The sequence below is a fragment of the Lutra lutra genome, chromosome 6 (genome assembly GCF_902655055.1).
Source record: "Lutra lutra chromosome 6, mLutLut1.2, whole genome shotgun sequence".
Lineage (NCBI taxonomy): Eukaryota > Metazoa > Chordata > Mammalia > Carnivora > Mustelidae > Lutra > Lutra lutra.
In genome coordinates this window covers 3,368,284-3,382,878 of record NC_062283.1, presented here as the reverse complement: position 1 = coordinate 3,382,878, position 14,595 = coordinate 3,368,284, and the positions used below count along the sequence as shown (strand labels likewise).

At 46.5% G+C, this 14,595-nt stretch overlaps 1 protein-coding gene across 1 annotated transcript in view; it reads left to right on the top strand.

Moving 5' to 3' along the window:
- The first annotated feature begins 892 nt into the window (after positions 1-892).
- The window catches only part of SCGN (secretagogin, EF-hand calcium binding protein), a 38,147-nt gene continuing 24,444 nt past the window's right edge, over positions 893-14,595 (top strand). Inside the window, exons 1-6 of the mRNA XM_047734206.1 lie at positions 893-1,114; positions 1,971-2,041; positions 6,314-6,406; positions 9,907-9,996; positions 13,946-14,002; positions 14,433-14,510. Coding sequence (XP_047590162.1) covers positions 1,033-1,114; positions 1,971-2,041; positions 6,314-6,406; positions 9,907-9,996; positions 13,946-14,002; positions 14,433-14,510 — 471 coding nt within the window. The 5' untranslated portion in view covers positions 893-1,032. The remainder of the gene's footprint in view (positions 1,115-1,970; positions 2,042-6,313; positions 6,407-9,906; positions 9,997-13,945; positions 14,003-14,432; positions 14,511-14,595) is intronic.

Here is a 14,595-nt window from a genome sequence, read left to right as displayed (position 1 = left end):
ATCTTGTTAAATTCTTTTAATACCCAAGCTCCTTCTATGGATTCCTCAGCAGAAGGTTCTAAGCCCATGGTCAGAAGCCATCCGTGCTAGTCAGTTACCTATTTCACAAAGCAACCAGTCAAGTTTTGGACAGTTAAGATCATTAGAATTCTTTGTTCCTCCGAATGATTTTTGTCCTTTGGGCTTGGTGAGGCTCTTATAAGCCAAACACAATCATCTAAGTCTTCTATCTAAGGACTCTGCAGTTGGCCACTGTGTCTCCCCCAAACCCTCTTCTCCTGGCAGAGCATGGCATGGTTTAGACTTTCCTCAACATTCCGGTATCCTGTGTTAAAACATAGTTCCTTTCAAAATGCCCATTTAGTTACAAGTCCTTATGGTGCATTATAGCTTAACAATAAGCATGCCCTACTACTCAGGGATAGATAATTGCTGTTGACCGTCTCCTTGCTTACTGGTAATCTCCTACCACTACCAGTATCACCCCTCTCCATCCCACCCCCACCACCACACACTATTTCTAAGTCATCAGGTCCAAAGGGTCCTAACACGGAGTCCTCTCCCAACATTTTCATTGCGGGAGCTCTCTCAAGAGGGGCGCAAGTTGGGTGTTCAGTCAAAGGTAAGGGAGGTCATTTTCTCTGAGTTTGGCAAACAAGTTAAAGGGCAAATGCAGTTAGCCTTAGAGGCCCCAGGACCGCGCCTTTGTTCCCACTCCCCCACAGCGCGGAGGCAGAGGACCACCCCCGACCCCGCCCAGCCGGGGGTTGGGGGGTGGTGCGCGGAGGCGGGGCGGAGCGGGACTCGCGAGTCTGCAGGAGGGCGGGCTCCGCGGTCTCGGCTTAGGGACTGTAGCGACGCCAGGGCTCTGCCACCCGCTGCCTCGCCAGCCGCCCTCACCCCCGTCCCCGCAGAAAGGTGCTCAGAGCAAACCAGAGAGCAAAGAAGCAGGCAAGGGAGCCAGGCAGAAGCCGCTACCAAAGTTCCCAGGTGTTCCTTCCCGGCAGGTGCCTAAGCTCCGCGCTCAACACCATGGACAGCGCCCGCGAAGCGACTCAGGGGCGCTTGGACGCCGCGGGCTTCTGGCAGGTCTGGCAGCGCTTTGACGCGGACGGTAAGTGCAACACGGCACCTGCACATTCAGGTGTATACGTGGCCCCAGCCCGGACCCTCCGAAAGAACCTAGAGTTTCCCCTTCCCGTCTTTCCTCGCAGGGAACGTTGTCTTCCTGCGTTGTTAATGCTTTTATCAAACCAAACAGATGTTAGGTGTCCTGGAGCTACAGATCTAGAGTTTGGTATTTAAGTTCAGGGGCGAGGGAAGGACTTGGTCCCCCTCCCAATCTGTGTGTGTGTGTCTAAGATGATATATCATATATGACGCAGATCACTACCTATATTCGAGGCTTGTGGCTGGCGGGCAGCTGTCTGAAGTAAGACCTCCCTAAAGGTGCTTTTCAAAGGAAGGGAGGACGAATTTTGCCAACTTTCAAAAAGATTCTACCCTCCCCCAAAAACACTTGAAAAGAAAATGGAACCACTTAAAATGTGCTGTATCTTTGGTAATAATTCAACAACCATAAAGAAAATAGCTAAACTGTGTTTTGACTCTGAAAAGTAAGATTTAAGAATTATACCTGTTAAATCTTTCAAAGCTTCCAAATCCTGGGCTTGGATTTTCTTCTAAAATTCATGTTTGTCTGTGGATTCAAATGTATGTATTTAGTCGCTTTCCTTTTCCAAATATTCATTTAAACCCAGCAGAGCATTTACTCTTGAACGTGTGTTTACGATTCATGTCTCTGAGAGGTTAGACCCTAGCATGTGAGCACTGAGTTATAGGAAGAGTAAGGAACAGCATCCATGGGGATTTTACAGACTGCGAGATCCAAAACAATTTAAATAAATAGTAAATGTCACATGTCATTCTATGTAAGTGATGATCACATATGCATCTCTTGTTGTATTTAGAAAAAGGTTACATCGACCATGAGGAACTCGATGCTTTCTTTCATCATGTGCTGATGACGCTGGGTACTGAGGTAAGTACTTGTGCCATGAAGCATTAGTTTATGTGCCTTTAGCAAAACAGGAGAAGCATCCAAGTCTCATGTTGATCTGCACCTATAAATCCCATCTGACCTCTTTTCTTCCTTGCTTGCGTTAATTTTTCTCCAACTCTTAGCAACATGGAGGGACCGAGGCAGGTTTCATAAAAGGGACAACTGTAGCGTTAGACGTGCTGGCCATTGACTTTCAGTGTAACATCTGTCATCCCCTCGACAGACCTTAACTATAGATTCAAACAACTCTGTTTTGAACGTCTCCTTGGTTATGTTTCTGCTAATGGGTTTCGACATGGAGATAAAGCAGCTCACTTTGTTCAAAAAGGTGGAAGAGATATTAAGAGCTCCGAGGTTCTGAGTGTTTAGTGCATTTGATACTCCTTTCATAGCAGCTTACAGACAAACAGAACATTTAAAATCATTTTCCATTATTCATTTCATTAGAAGAGGTTATAGATTTCTTTGGGAATAACAAACCAGAAAATAAGCAATATACCCAGAGCCCAGGTATAATAAATGGAAACCTATTCTATCGTGCCCATGTCCTTCCCTGTTGGTAAATCCGGCCTCCAGAGATGGAGATTAACTTTTGAGGATCCCCGTAGCAAAGCAAAGATTCCTACAAAGACACCCCAGCCTGGGGATGGGAGAGCCTAGTCAAGACTCCACCTGAGGATGCCTGGTAAGAGGAGTAGCTCTGGAGAGAGTAGCATTTAAAGTGAATTGTGGAAATCACTTATCCTCAGCCAGAGAACTGTTTACACAGAAGAATGAAGTGCCTTGTACTGTCCTGTAGGAGCCCAATGAAGGGAACGAGGCTCTCCGTGCCACCAAGGAGCGCTTCGAGAGGGTGTTTCCAGGTGTGGGCGGGCAGCCAGCTGAGAACAGAAGAGGCTGCCATCTGTCTCCAGCAGCCACACAGACCTTTTCTCTCCCTGTCTCTGTCTCTAGGTACACAGATCTCTCTCTCTCTCTCTCTCTGCCTCGACTATTCATTTGATGTCTGCGTGTCTCATTTTTCTGTCCATTTCTGTTTCTTATTTTGATTCCTGGCCCCTATCTTCCATCATCTCTTGACTTTCTCTCTGACCTTTCTGTCTCTCATCTGTCTGTCTTATAGGTCTCTCCAAGTTTCCTTGTTTCTCCTTCTATCTGCAGTCCGTCTTTCAAAGCTCTCTTGTCCCTCTTTTCCCTGTCTTTTCTTTTCCTTTCTCTTTCTTACCTATCTCATCTCTTTTTTGCCCCTCATTTCTTGTCTTTTATCAGTTTCTTTTCTTTTCTCCTTCTTTCCCTTAACACTCTCTGTCTCTGTCTTCTGGTCTCTCTGTCTCTGCCTTGCCCTTCCTTATTGCTATAAACGCTAGGGCTCATGGCACTCCAGAACCCATGAGTCAGATCTCTTTAGTCAAGCATGACAGGTGTATTTAAGGAAAACAAATAGATGGAGGCAGAACCATTTGAAGTCTTGGGATAAACTGGATAGTCCAAAACCCCAAACTCCCAGAGACTTAGAACTTCACACCTTTCCAGAAGTTCTTTGTCTTAGTGATTTATAGGAAAGAGGGAGAAAAGCTGTTGTCAGTGTGGAAGCTGGGAGTGTCTTATTTTCAGTTGTAAGTGGGGCTGGGGCTGGTAAGATACAAGGGTCTGCTCTGAGCCAAGGGCATCTTCTTCTGGGGCTTTGGCTAACGTTAGCGGCATTGTTGCCATTAGTGATGGAGCAGAGAGGTGCCTCACTTGCTGCTGGGCAGCCCATCTCTCCCCTCCCTCAGAGCCAGCCTGGGGACTTGCCCTTTCACACAGGGGCGGGCATGGTCCTTGCGGGAGAGGAGACAACAAATGACTCACCAGTGTCCTGTGCCCCTGTGTGTCCCATCCCCGAGGAATTTCAGTACCTTTGGGGTTTGCCTAGGATCTTGCATTTTCAAATCACTGTATTTCAGTTGGTATCTCTCCCACCTTCTGTCCATCCAGGAACAGTGACTGCCCATCATGGGGGATGGTGGGAGGGTTCTAACAGAATCGGGCCAGTCTCACTGGGCTTGGACAGCAGACCCAACCACCCCTTCTCGGCACATGGCTGGGGAGAGAGCTTTCAGAGCCAGATCATTTGTATAAGCCATTGTCCAAAAATGTCATCACCTGCCATTATTCTGTTTCAAAATGTTGATACCTGGCCCTGGGGGAGTGGGGTTCTAGGAGCCTGTGCTGGGCCCTCCATGCTCCCAGAACAACCACAATTGAGAAAACTATTCCTGATTCCTGATTCTGGGTTTCCTCCCTGCAGAGAAAGGAGTAGGCTCTAAGAGCCTTAATCAGAGAGCAGGACTTCCAAGTGGACGTCCATCAAGCTGAGTGACAGTCCCCATCCCTGCTTCTAACCAGGGATGCCCCAGAGAGTAGAGAAGCCACCGCAGGGAGGCCTCCAGGATTGGGCCTGGGGTTTAGGAGGAACTAGCAGTTCTTCAGAGGCCTGAAGAGCTCTCCTTTCCTCCCTGATTAGCAGGTCACAGAGGCCTCGGAGGAAGGAATTTCAGGGTTGCCAACAGCGACCTGCTGGTCAGCCTTGGAGAGCAACCAACCTGTGTGTGATTCCCTGCTTCTCGGGGCCTCTGCGGGGACAGACTTCACGGAACCATGAGCCATTCATGCTGCGACTCCCGTTCCTCACCCTCCCTTAGCTCCTGCCTTTTCTTTTCAAATGCTCAGAACTGGCCTCTGAACTAGGTCTGGAGAGAGCGAGTACAGAGCAGAGCCTCACTTCCTGGGGCTGTGTCCATATCTTTCCTGTCAGAGTCTAGCACAGCCCGGGCCTCCTTCCATGCTTCAGAGACGACGGGGTCTAGAGTCTTACGGAACGGGGGGACAGGGTGGTGCAGATGGGAAACACAACAGAGGCAGCCCCTCGGCTCTGTTGCTTTAGGTCCAAGGGATGGCCATGGGCTTTGGGGTTACGGGATGAAAATCAAGGTTCTGTGGCTTCAAGCTAAGGTAGCACTAGACTCTGGCCTCAACTTCTTTGGCTTAACATTTATTAATTGTGAAACTTAATTTTCCACCCCCATGGCTTATGTCCACTAAGGTCCTTTGGGAAGGCCCAGCCCACCATAAAGAACCATGTATTCATTCCACTGTATCTCAGAGACACAGAAGTGATGGCTGTCCTGCAGATATCCTAATCTAGAAGGCCAACCTGAAATCAAAGTGAAGACCCACCTTGTGGAGGGGTCTCCGTCACATTTTCTTTCTGTATGGTGCATGTACACAACCCACACACCCACACACAGGATCCGAGGAGCCAAGACTAGAAACGCCGATCTCTCCATATGTAGTGTGGTGTCTCAGGAGGAAGCCTGGCTGGCAGGGGTCGTGGGGGATCGGATTAGGGACAGTATCAGGGATGCTGAATTTAGCGGCCGCTGTGGTCTGGAGTCCTGGGATCTGCCACTGGGGGGGATGTTTCTACCTCTCAGTTCCTTCATCAGAATTCATTCTCCATTCTCTCTATTCCTTGGTAATTCAATAACTACTTTCTTACTTTTTTCTCCTTCTAATTATTTTTTCCTCGGTGGGCTCAAGGAGAAGATGAAGGGAGGAGTGACAGCAAACTTGCGATCTAAAAGAGCTGGGCTTTTCCCTTAGAAACAGAACAAAATCTCTGATCTCTTGGAGGGAGAACTTGGGAGTCCTGCGAATGAACTTAATGGAGGTGTTGTCTGTAGACAAGCTGATGGGATCAGGCTATGTCAGTCAGAAGCCCCTTAAAACCTAGTCTCTCGGCTTCTCTTCCTTCATTCATGTTTTAGGAGCTCACTAGCCTGTAGGTCTCACCTGCTTGGGATTCTGATCAGCGATGCTTTGCTCAAGAACTCTCCACCACTGTTCTCCCTTGTTCGACAGGGCAGGCTCATTTTAAATGGCTAAGTAACCTGCTTTCCGGGTTAGACTAACGTAATGACCAGGCTCTATGCTCTGAATATTTGATATCCCGACTACATTTTTGGAATCTCCATGGGTCTTTTTTTTTTTAAGATTTTACTTATTTATTTGACAGACAGAGACCACAAGTAGGCAGAGAGGCAGAGAGAGAGGGGGAAGCAGGCTCCCCGCTGAGCAGAGAGCCTGATGCGGGGCTCGATCCCATGACCCTGAGATCATGACCTGAGCCGAAGGCAGATGCTTAACCCACTGAGCCACCCAGGCGCCCCTCCCCATGGGTTTAATGCGGCTCTGTCTGGCCTATTGTAGGAGGCGGGCATGGAAGAAAATGTGCAGAGAATGAAGCAACAGTTCATGGGTCTGCAGGGTGTCTCCAGAGATGGGCGCGTGCTGATGAAAGAGGTACCTTTCCCAACTGTCCTTTTCCCCACTGAGCCTTTTCGGGCTGTCATTTTCCTCCCAAAGATAATACAAATCTTACATCTGAATGGGAAGCTAGAACAGTCTGCCAGGCTGCTGGCCTACCCAGCATTTTGAAGTAATCTCCTCTCCTTTTCCATTTTCTTAGCAACCCGTATCATTTTCTTTAGGTCAAGCAATATCTGTAGTTATTGTAACTGGGGAGTTCATATGCTGGAGGTCTTGCAGTTACTCGATCCAATGGGTCCCTTTGCTGTGTGCTGTTCAGATCCAGCCTGGGCATAAGGAAAAACTGACTAACAAGAAATGAGTTGAAACGCCTGCATCAGCTCCCAGCGGAGGTTGGGGAGATCTAACCCTGGAGATCATTCGAAACAAAATGGACAGCAGCCGTCTCTCTTCAGCCCAGCCCACATAGTACCTTTCTTTTCAGAAAATTATGATACTAGGGCAAGATAATTGTATCCTTATGAAAAGTAGACATGTTTGCCCGGAAGGAAGCAACCTTCTCAGAACCCTAGCATTTCCAAAATTTTCACTCCAAGGCAAAAATTTTTCATGACACCAGTGATGGTAGATAATTGATGCAAGTAAACGCAAGCCTCAAGCTAGAAATAGCGAAGGACTCATGACCGCGTGTTCACTGCTGCGTTCTCTAGCCCCCAGAGCACAGCGGAACATTAGCGGTGCCCAGTATATGTGTGTGGGCTTAAGGGAGAAAAAACGAAACACAGGAAATGGCTGAAAATGACGGTGTTATCTCACTAACAACAGGCAGAGCTTCACGAAGCACTTGGAAACCCAGCAACAACTTGGACTCCCGTGCCAACCATCCTGTCATGGAGACCCACAGATGCACAGCAGAGGTGTTGTCTGTAGACAAGCTGATGGGATCTGGTGACACCCGTCCCAGGCCCCTTAAAACCTCTGGAGTCTGTGAGCTTAAGGAGTAGCAAGTCTCCCCCCACCTCCTCCTGCTGTACCATGGCCTATCTCACTCTAGTCACAGGTCGCTGAGACCTGAAAATCAGCCCACCCGGACACATATTAGATATTCTAGCACAACTAAGGTGGGGCAGACTTCACCACGGACAGCCCAAGCCAGGCTGGGGGATTATCTGTGCATCTGATTTGCCCCGGGCTCCTCTGTGCCCCTCCAATCAAAGCTGAAGACAGACTGTGTTTTATTATTATTTTTTATTATTTTTTTATTTTATTTTATTTTATTTTATTTTATTTTTTAAAGATTTTATTTATTTATTTGACAGAGAGAGATCACAAGTAGATGGAGAGGCAGGCAGAGAGAGAGAGAGAGAGAGAGAGGGAAGCAGGCTCCCCGCTGAGCAGAGAGCCCGATGCGGGACTCGATCCCAGGACCCCGAGATCATGACCTGAGCCGAAGGCAGTGGCTTAACCCACTGAGCCACCCAGGTGCCCCCAGACTGTGTTTTAAAGGCTGGAGACCTGTGAATCACGTTTTCATTTGGTTTCTTGGTTTGTCCTACCCCATGGGAAAAAGCACGTAGTTCTGAAGAGGATGCTGATTCCAGTGGACCTTGGAGCCCAGACAGGTGTGGCAGGGGGAGGCAGGATGTGGGGGATGGGGCTGGGGCAGTGCCAAGTCCACGTGGTGAATGTGAGACCTTGGCCAAGTTAATTCTCCCCGAGCCTCTGGTTCATGGTCTTCATCAACACAGCATTAGCATTTATTGAAGGAATTTTGCCTATAAGTAGTGCCTCATTTTACTTTTAGCCTTCACATAAGCATCAGGATATAAATATTATTATCCCCATTTTACAAGTGAGGAAATCGAGGCACAGAGGGATCAATTAACTTGTGCCAGACCAAATAAAAGGTGAACAATGGAGAAGGAATTAGGATCCACTCTAAAGCCTGTCACAGACACACACAGTGCTGTCCTGCTCCCATGAGTAAAAGGGGGTATCATACCAGTAGGACTGGTATGAGACTTTAATGGAGCATAAATGAAAAGTATGTCGCCAGTGCCTGCCATGTCATAGCTACTCAATACATGATATTAAAATATGATTGCTGTCGTTCACACGGTAGGTCCTTGAGCAGACCCACATCCAGCTAGAGGAGTGAACAGGTGTGTGGGCTTAATACACCTCCCCACCCCCAACAGCCTCTGTGTGGACTCACTGTGTCGTTGAGCATGGAGATAGAAGGAGTGGCTACTGTTTCTGGGGGACAACGCAAGCCAGGAACACGGCAGTACCGTAGGATGGGATGAGCCCAGCCAAACACAGCCATGCGCTGAAGTAAGAATTATAGTCATGCATCACGGGAAGAAAATGTCACCGTTACTCATGAGAGAAGTGACCTAAATCAGTAGAACTGGTGCTCAGATAGGAGGAGGGACGACGTAATGGATCACACCCAGACCACCTCTGGGAACTGATAATGTAGAAGAAGTAAAACAGCCGACACTCAGGACACCGACGGCAGTCACTCCTGTCTGTGCCCGTGGTGTGAAGAGACCGCGTGTACGCCATCTCCCCAGCACGGCATGAAGCTGGAAAGGATGGCCCTAGTCCGGGTGCCATCACTTGCCACATAACCAACGCGAGTTCTAGTTTCCCTTTTTTTTTTTTTTTTAAAGATTTTATTAATTTATTTGACAGGGAGAGAGATCACAAGTAGGCAGAGAGGCAGGCAGAGAAAGAGAGGAAAGCAGGCTCCCCGCCAAGCAGAAAGCTCGATGCGGGGCTCGATCCCAGGACACTGAGATCACACACGACCTGAGCCAAAGGCAGAAACTCAATCCACTGAACCACCCAGGTGCCCAAGTTCCAGTTTCTTTGACGAAAAAATGAGAATGGGAGTGTGTTGTGTACTTTCTGGGTTGGGGCTAGGATGGAGTGAGTAAGCATATGTAAGAATTTAGAACAGATCGTGGCACATATAAGAATTATTCGCTCTTTTAATTTCCCATTATATAATAGAGTTAAATTATTTTAATATGGAAGAGTCTTAAAATAGTGTCTGGAGCATATTAAGCATTGACAAATTTATTATTAATATTAGGATTATGGGGCGCCTGTCTGGCTCAGTTGGTACAGCATCTGCCTTCGGCTCAGGTCATGACACAAGGTCCCTAGGATGGAGTCCTGCATCGGGCTCCCTGCTCAGTGGGGAGCCTGCTTCTCCTTCTCACTCTCCTTCTGTGCTATCTCAAATAAATAAAACTCTTAAAAAAAATAAAATAAAATTAGGATTATGATTTTGGATCATAAACTCGTGGGAGGCAGACACCTGCCATGTTTCCTACCTAGTAACAGAGCAATGTTTGAAAGCAATGTTTGAATCCAAAACTGCAGTCAGGGGCCCAGAACTGTAATCGGAGCTCTCGGTCCTGGGAAATCCAAGCCCTCTTCCCCTTGTAGTATGTCCCACTGTGTCTTTTACCCAGGGAGCACTGGTCGGTGTGGCTGATTGCTGTTTCTCTCTGCTTCTTCAGCTTGCCAACATGTTCTTGTCTGAAGATGAAAACTTCCTGCTGCTCTTTCGTCAGGAAAACCCCTTGGACAGCAGTGTGGAGTTTATGCAGGTAAGTGTTTGGCTGTGTCTCTACAGAGGATGAGGACTGAGAAAAGCCCAGGATCCCAGCCACCCACGAGGGAAGCCAGCAATCCTGTCCAGTCCCCAAACCCTCAGAGGGTAAGACCAAGCAAAGAAGCCCTTGGTGATGAGCCAGAACTTGGGTCCCAAACCCCCGTGCGCTCTGGGCACTGCCTTAGGCTGCTCCCAAGCCAACAGAGTCCTTCAGCCTGAGCTGGAGGAAGCCCAGACAACAGGCAGGCAGGCCGACATGGAGGAATATGACAGGGGTAGGCTGGGAACTCCGGAGCCTGGAGAGCAGGTGTCCCATTCAAAGCAGAGAACCCCGGGGAGCTCCAGAGGATTGCTGGCTTCTAAGCATGCTGTCTGGACATCTAGCCTACTTGTTTTTATATGTTGGCCACTAATTCTAGTTTCAAAGGTATAATACCATGAAAACGTAACTCCCTAGAGTGCCCATCCAGCCAGCAGACTTTCTGTTTGCAGTCGCTGTGCTGGAGAGAACGCTGAAGGCCGTCAGTGCCTCCTCTTAGCTCCTCTTTCAGCCTCCGGACGTTACTGTCACAAAGACCAGGAAATTCAGAGCAGACTCAAGACAGCTACTGCATCCCAGGCGGTTCCTGAAACAGTTACCAAGACCCCATTTAGGAGATAATAGCTTAGTACCACTTTACACGACTGTAGTTACTTCTGGCCAAGTGGAAGTCATAAAATTGAGCAAGCACGTGCATAGACTATTCACGGGAGAGATCTGAATGGGCAATAAAGGTGGGCTGGTAGACAAGAAGTGCCAATTTATAACAACTGATTTTTGCCAATCCAAGTGGTAAAGATTTTAAGAGGATCAACAAAATACATGGTGCCAGCCAGGAAGCCCTGAGATTGATGCTCATGATCTGTTGGTAGGCATGCACACTGCAACAATTTTATGGAGAGTGATTTCACAAAAAATATAATCAGGATCCTTTAAAATGTCATTATTCAAAGTTAAAAATATCTTTACCCTTGGACTTAATAAGTCTACTGCTCCAGGCATCTATCTTAAGTTATAATCAGAAATGTTTGTAATTGGAGGAAATGTATTATATTGTTAAGAAGCAAAACTGTGCATACATTATGATCTTAACATTATTTAAAAAATGGTTCACCCTAACACCTACGTAAATTAAACTGTAGGTAGATAAACATAAGATAAACGCTAATTGCTTTTAAGTGGTAAGATTTCAGATGGTTTTCATATTCTTTGTACTTTTATATTTTCCAACTGTGCACAGATCATAATTATTTACAAATCACTTTAAGTGACATTTTCACAGTGATTTTAATGGTGCTCAGAAATGCTCTCAGAAAGTTTTAAATGAAAATAATAAACAGATTGCCCAAGTGTATAGACAATATGACCTCCAAGTTAGTCTTGTCGTGTGTGTAATAGAAATACGAGGAAAGGAAACACAAAGATATACCTGCAGAGTGTAGCTTTCTCCTTTTCGTAGCTCATTAATTTTGTACAGTGAATAGGATTTACTCTTATAATCAGAAACACAGTCTTAAAATGTTAGGCCTTGCATAATACTGAATAACTCTGAGGAATGGGAAAAAGCAAAGAGCACTATGGAGCTTTCCTATCTTTTTGCCTTTTTTTTTTTTTTTTAAAGATTTTATTTATTTATTTGACCCAGAGAAAGAGGTCACAAGTAGGCAGAGAGGCAGGCAGAGGGAGAGGGGGAAGCAGGCTCCCTGCTGAGCAGAGAGCCCAATGTGGGGCTCAATCCCAGGACCCTGGGATCATGACCTGAGTGGAAGGCAGAGGCTTAACCCACTGAGCCACCCAGGTGCCCCTGCTTTTTTTTTTTTTTTTTAACTTATTCCATTTACCCCCTCCCTTTAAGTTGGTCAGTGGCTTCCATAACAGAGAGCCTTCCCTTTCTCTACCCAATTAAAAAAATATACATATCTCTTCAGATTCCTGATTTCTTTTCTTTAAGTTATATTTGTTATAACCTATTATTATCCTATATATTTTTTAAAATTCTAAGTTAATGCCTTTACGTTCCCCCTAGGCCACCGGACCTTAAAACACTTTAATCCTAATATAGGGTGCCCAGCTCATGTTCAGTGACTGCCCAGGATATGAGTTCTGTCTTGTTTTCTTTAACCCTACAAATTTAATGCAGTCAAGATTTGTTACCCATCATCTTTGTGAACCATTGCTTTTTGTGACTAAGAGTCTCTTTATTTTCCTCCTTCTTAGAGTTTATCCTTTACTAAATTCTATTGGTAAAACTTTATTTGCCTGGAAATCTCTTATTTTGCTTTCATTCTTTAAAAATAGGCAAGGGGGACCAGGGTGGCTCAGTCATTAAGCATCAGCTTTCAGCTGAGGTCATGATCTCAGGGTCCTGGGTTCAACCCCTGCTTCGGGCTCCCTGCTCAGCAGGAAGCCTGCTTCTCCCTCTCCCACTCTCCCTGCTTGAGTGCCCTCTCTCTCTTGTGTCTCTCTCTAATAGATAAAATCTTTAAAAAAAATTAAAAATAAATAATAAATAATAAAAAAAAACAAACAAATAAATAATTAAAAAGATAGATAGGTGAGCACATTATTCACATAGAAATCTTTGGGTCTCCAATGGGTCTCCATCTCCAATGTAGACAGAAAATTTTTGGAGAATAGCATGAGAAAAGAAAAGCATGGAAAATGGTTTGACTTATTATTTAAAATTCTCATTCTTAGCTTTGGTATATTCACACCATAAAAGTTTGAATGTAATTTATATTTCATTTGTTGACTTTGTAAGTCTGGCTGAGTTCAGGGGCCATAGGGCATGTAGTTTCTCAGTCTTCTCATGGCCCATCAGTACCCCCACTAGCCCTGCAGGGTGCTCAGGCTAACTGGGGTCTAGAATTAAGGTCCCTGCAGTGAGTGAGTCAGCTAACCCATTCTATACCTACAGACAATCTGTCAGTTAAAAAAAGAAAAGAACTTAGGGGCGCTTGGGGGGCTCAGTCAGTTAAGCATCTGCCTTTGGCTCAGGTCATGATCCCGGGGTCCTGGGATTGAACCCTACATTGGGCTCCCTGCTCAGCGTGGAGCCTGCTTCTCCCTCTCCCTCTGCTGCTCCCCCTGCTTGTGCTCTCTCTCTCTCTCTTTTTCTCTGGGTCTTGCTCTCTGTCAAATAAAAAGTTAATTAATTAAAAACAAAACCAAAAAACAATGTTACTTCTTCTGTTCCTTTCCTTTTCTTCTTTTTCATGTAGGCTCTATACCCAGCCTGGAACCCCAAGCAGGGCTTGAGCTCATAACCCTGAGATCAAGACCTGAGCTGAGACCAAAAGTCAGGTGCTTACCCGGCTGAGCCACCCAGACACCGCTACTTTCTGATTCTGTACAAGAGTTTGAGAAATAGCCAACCTGTGAGGCTTAAGCATGGGATAATCCGAGGTGATCCAAATCACACTGCTTATGAGAGAAAGCAGTTCAGCGTGTCTACAGAAGTGTTCAGTTGTCCAGTTTTGTGAGCGTAACTTCAGCCAGATGAAGGCTGCCCTTATACCCTAAAGCCAAGGAGAGGCTTGTCTCATCACTGGGAACTACCTGAGATGTTTTCTTCCCTTTATCCAGAGCCAAGGCCACACAGGGAGGACCCCTGAGGGCCTGCGGGCAGCACAGTCTATTTTGAAGGGGTTCACCCTTTCACTAAGGGTTATTGTTTGATGCAGGTGCCTCCATTTGACGCCCCCCAACTTTGCATGGGCCCCGGGCTTTGCCTCCTGCTGGCTTTGTGTGCAATTTCCTGATAAAGCTGCAGGCTACGTTCTCTGCGTCAGCACACGGACTCGGGACAAATGTGGGCATCAGTCCTCCGTGACCTCTCTGGCTGTGTGCTTGTTTACATGGCCGCTGGGTTCTTAAACAGATGCCTGGCTTTTGTGTATTTCAGATTTGGCGCAAATATGACGCTGACAGCAGTGGGTTTATATCAGCGGCTGAGCTGCGTGTAAGTGTCACGGGGCGGGTCTCTCACTGGGGGGCGGGGTGCTGGTTTGCCACTGGGAATTGGATGCACGTGGATCATGAATTTCATTTCTGTGAGCCCAAGCAACTTGGATTTGAATGTGTGACTTTAAAAAACAGTATTTGTGTTTAAAAGCTTTAGAAAGTACAAGTGATACTGGTTTCTCTAGGAAAGATGCATCATTGAGGAGTTTTGACACTTTTTCCATGCCTGGAGCTATTCTCTGGGTTCTATGAACATCCTTTAAACAGGGACATCCCTCCCCATTCTTGGATTTATTGCTTGCTAAAAACATTTTATTTTCTCCATTAAAAAAAAAAAATGAACCACAATACTTGATGTAAGTCCTCCTGAGATCTTGGCGGTTTATCTGCTCTCTGTTTAAGATGTGGTTCTTCTCTTGATGTCACAGAACTTCCTCCGAGACCTTTTCCTCCACCACAAAAAGGCCATTTCTGAGGCTAAGCTGGAAGAATATACTGGTACCATGGTAAGTAACTGAGCGATGGGATCTCCACAAGGGGGTTAACCACCCCTCTGCCCCCCGCTTCCCCAGGGCTCAGAAACAGAGGCAC